This window comes from Aegilops tauschii, chromosome 1 (assembly GCF_002575655.3).
Source record: "Aegilops tauschii subsp. strangulata cultivar AL8/78 chromosome 1, Aet v6.0, whole genome shotgun sequence".
NCBI classification, from domain to species: Eukaryota; Viridiplantae; Streptophyta; class Magnoliopsida; order Poales; family Poaceae; genus Aegilops; species Aegilops tauschii.
In genome coordinates this window covers 440565663-440569394 of record NC_053035.3, presented here as the reverse complement: position 1 = coordinate 440569394, position 3732 = coordinate 440565663, and the positions used below count along the sequence as shown (strand labels likewise).

The 3732-nt window shown below is 52.4% G+C and overlaps 1 protein-coding gene across 1 annotated transcript; it reads left to right on the top strand.

Annotated features, from left to right (window-relative positions):
- Nucleotides 1-1819: 1819 nt before the first annotated feature.
- Nucleotides 1820-2950, top strand: LOC123496885 (ADP,ATP carrier protein, mitochondrial-like; the record flags this gene model as incomplete). The annotated part of the gene is made up of 2 exons (XM_045232285.1): nucleotides 1820-2311; nucleotides 2400-2950. Coding segments are annotated over 2 exons (753 nt in total), but the record flags the coding sequence as incomplete, so codon positions are not given.
- Nucleotides 2951-3732: the final 782 nt, after the last annotated feature.

The window sequence follows — 3732 nt, the reverse complement described above, 5'->3', positions numbered from 1 at the left end:
CGCCGTTCTCGAGCGCGATCACATCGTCACGCCTTACGTCATGGTCTTCGGGCGCCACGACTTCGCCTGGGTTTACTGACGTAATCACACTATCACGCCCTGGGTCATGGTCTTCTGGCGCCATAACTTCGCCTGGGTTTACTGACGCAGATGCACTCACCGGACCCGTGTCCGGCTGACCAAGATCATCTGGATCCTCTTCGTCCACTAGCTCGCACATTAGCATCATATCCCCATCGTCTCCTTCCTCGGCCATAAGCGCCCGTTGCTTCGGTGCTTCTTCGCAGTTAGCCTTGAAGTGATCGAGGAGGCCACACTTATGACACCTCACTTTTCTGATGTCAAACTTCCTCCTCGGTGGTGCAGGCGCATCCTCGTCGTCCGAGTCAGCGAAGTTCTTTCTCGCCGAGCGCTGCTTCCCCTTCCCCTTCTTCTTGCCGCTGCTCGTAGATCCGCCTTGCTTTTCTTTCGACAGGGCGATCCATTGCGCCTTTGTAAGCATGAGGTGCTCACTCGCCTCCGTGTCGCCGAAACTGAGACGAATTCTCTCGTCGTGGGCCTTGAACCTTCCGACGAGATCCTCAACCGTGAGAGTCTTCAGGTCGAGACATTGCTCGATCGACGTGACAATCTGAATGTAGCGTGCCGGCGCGGCGCGCAAAAATCGTCGGACGATCGCAACTTCTTCTAGGGTTGAACCATAGCTGCGTATGCCGTTGACGAGGGTCTTGAGACGGGCGGCAAACTGATCAACCGTCTCACTTTCATCCATCTTCAGGCACTCGTAGCTTCTCATCAGGGATTGAAGGTGTGCTTCCTTGACACGGTCATGACCCTGGTGCAGGATCTTGATGGTCTCCCATGCCTCCTTCGCCGAGTTCTTTCCGACGAGGTGTTGCAGCACATCCTTCGGCATGGCGGAGTAGATCGCTGTTAACGCCTGACGATCCTTCCGGTACTTCGCCGCGCCCTTTGCGTACTCGGCGCCGCCCGGGTCGACGGCTTCCCAGAACTCAGCTCCCTCCATCGCGACCTCCATGTTCATCGCCCATAGTGCGTAGTCCTCTCGATCCAGACGGGGGAATTGTGATCCCCCCACCATCGGCATCGGTGCTCCCGCTGCCGCCGTCACAATCTCCTTGCCCGTGGTCGACATGATCCTTCGATTGCTTTCCGAGGATACCAATTGTTGGCACTGGTCCCGACGTCGACGAGTACTTTCCGTCGAGGTGACACACGTGCACAACCCGGCTGCTTGATGTGTTCTAGCCGGTCGATACTTTTGACCAACACACGCACGTACGTTGCAACCAAGTAGGCACTCAGGCAGGTGGATCGAATCTGTGGAAGCTAGCTAGACGTACTTGATCGATTGATCTTGCCGGGAACTCACGCACACACACGAAACAAATACGAGACGCTGATGGATAGCAATAGGTGTGTGTCGCACCTAATACTTTATTTCTTTTTGATCTAGGTTAAAAAACCTTACAGGGGTACAAGTATATATAGGAGCTAAACCAAACAGCCTAAAGCTAACTAGGACTAGGACTCCTACATGTACACGTGATTGACTCTAGTCCGACCCGGACTTAGACAGCGTGGTTATTTCCAACATCTGCTGCGGCTCCATTCGAAAGGGTGAAGCTCCTGCTGCAATACCAAGAGGAACTTGTGAGGCTTCGTATTCTTCCTGAGCCATTCAAGGGGATTACAGACTGCTGCAAACGCCTTGTCAAGACTGAAGGTCTCCGGTCCCTCTGGAGAGGAAATCTTTCTAATGTGATACGTTATTTTCCTCAGCAGGTAGCCCTGAACTTGTACTGAATTTGTAGCCTCGTTCGTCTATTTGAATCTCCAAGTTTCAATATTTTGCATTTGGCTACAATGTCTTGATTGGTGCTTTATTTTCTTTCTGACATGGTCCCTGGTCTTCTCTCTGAATGACTACTGCAACGCCGTTGTTCTTCCGGCTGTTTGGGGCAGGGCCTCGCCTAACAGTCAGGATGGATACTCCAGACGGTTCCTTTGGCATGCTGGGTGTGGGAGCATTGCAGGAGCCATGTCGCTGCTGTTGTTTTATCCATTGGAGGTCTCAAGGACCAAGCTTGCCAATGATCTTAAGATCAAAGGCAAATGGGAATTTGATGGTCACCTGGATGTTTATCGTCGTATATTGGGACCCAGACCACACGTGGAGGATCTATACAGGGGGTATTTCGTCTCCTCGTATGGAGCAGGGATATACCGTGGCCTGTACTTTGGACTTTATGGCGCCCTCAAGTCTATTGTTCTCACTGGCAGTACCAAGGTAGTCATTGCTTGTCAAAACTTGACAGTGTCAATATGATCACCTTTGCCCGAATTAATTCTCTTTCTCTTTGATATGTCTGCAGCAGGATGATTTCCTAGCCAGTTTTGCATTAGCGTGGGTGACTACCAACGTGTCGGCCTTTGCAACATACCCAATTGATACAATTAGGAGGAGAATGATGATGAATGGCTTTAGCTTCTCTGAAGTGTTGCTTGATGTGGGTGCCACCCCAAGGTTGCTGTACAAGGGAGCTGGTGCGAACATTCTTCGGTCAGGTGTCGCGGGAGCCTTTATGTTGGCTGGATATGATCAAGTGCAGGCATCTCTCACCAAGGGGAAGGTCTGAACTGCATTCATACTGATCTGATGTAGCAGCAGTTTCGAATCAGTATCTATCTCCAAACCAAAGCCAAAGCCAGTGTTTCTTGCTTATTAGATGGTGGCAACTAAGCTAAATGTTTATTATTATCATGATGCAAACCAAAACCAGTGTTTCTTGCTTATTAGATGGTGGCAAGCTCCTAAACTAAATGTTTGTTATCATGATTTTGAATCCAAACTGCCACGCATGAAGGCGTTGGATGTTTATTATAGTTATGTCTGGAGTTTGTTCCAGTATATCTTATCTTTGGTGTTGTCTTTTATGCATGACCAATTCATATTTGTTGGCACAAGTGTTGTTGCAAGCACAGGCGTGCTTGCACCTGTTTGCTTCGTCTTGAGAAGAAGAATGGTGTGTCGATCTGATGTACCTGGCGGCGCAGACATGTGGCCATGCCCATGCGGGGCGGGAGAGCATCCTCTGTTTCGACCTCCAAGAGCGGATGTGGAGTGCCCTCTTGAGACTAGGCAAGTCCTTTTTTGATGAGGTTCTACTCTTATGACCACGAGTCCCCTCGCTAGTAAAAAGAAAAAAAGAGAGCAGCGTCGCAATCGTGTGGCTGGCTTGGTGGGCGGCGTCCTCGCGTGGCTGCACCGAGACTAGTTTGGCCAGGACGCCTCAACGCCGCGCTACCCGCACCAGTTGGTCTGGCGATCGATATGGTTGGGGTCATCCACGGAGAGCAAAGCAACCAAGATGGGCGGCGCAACGACGACAATGACCGACGACGCTGATCGCCAAGGTTCCTGGTCCGACCGCTTCTTTCGCAGTCGCTCGCGCGCTGCGGACGGGCGGGGGCGGCCCGGCAGGGAAGAAGGAAGGCATGCAGAAGATCGCCCGCGGGGGCGGTTGCATTTGCATAGGTGGAGAGCACGCCGCTGGCCAAGCTCAGGCTGCATCGCGATGCTGCTGGCGCCCTTGCTTGTGTGGCGTCGCATGCAGCAGCTGGCTTGCTGGTGCTGCCTGCTGCCCCAACTCAGGAGCGGGGATGCAGCCCCCATCGTCAGGTCTCGCCGCCGGGATCTCCCTCCTTTCC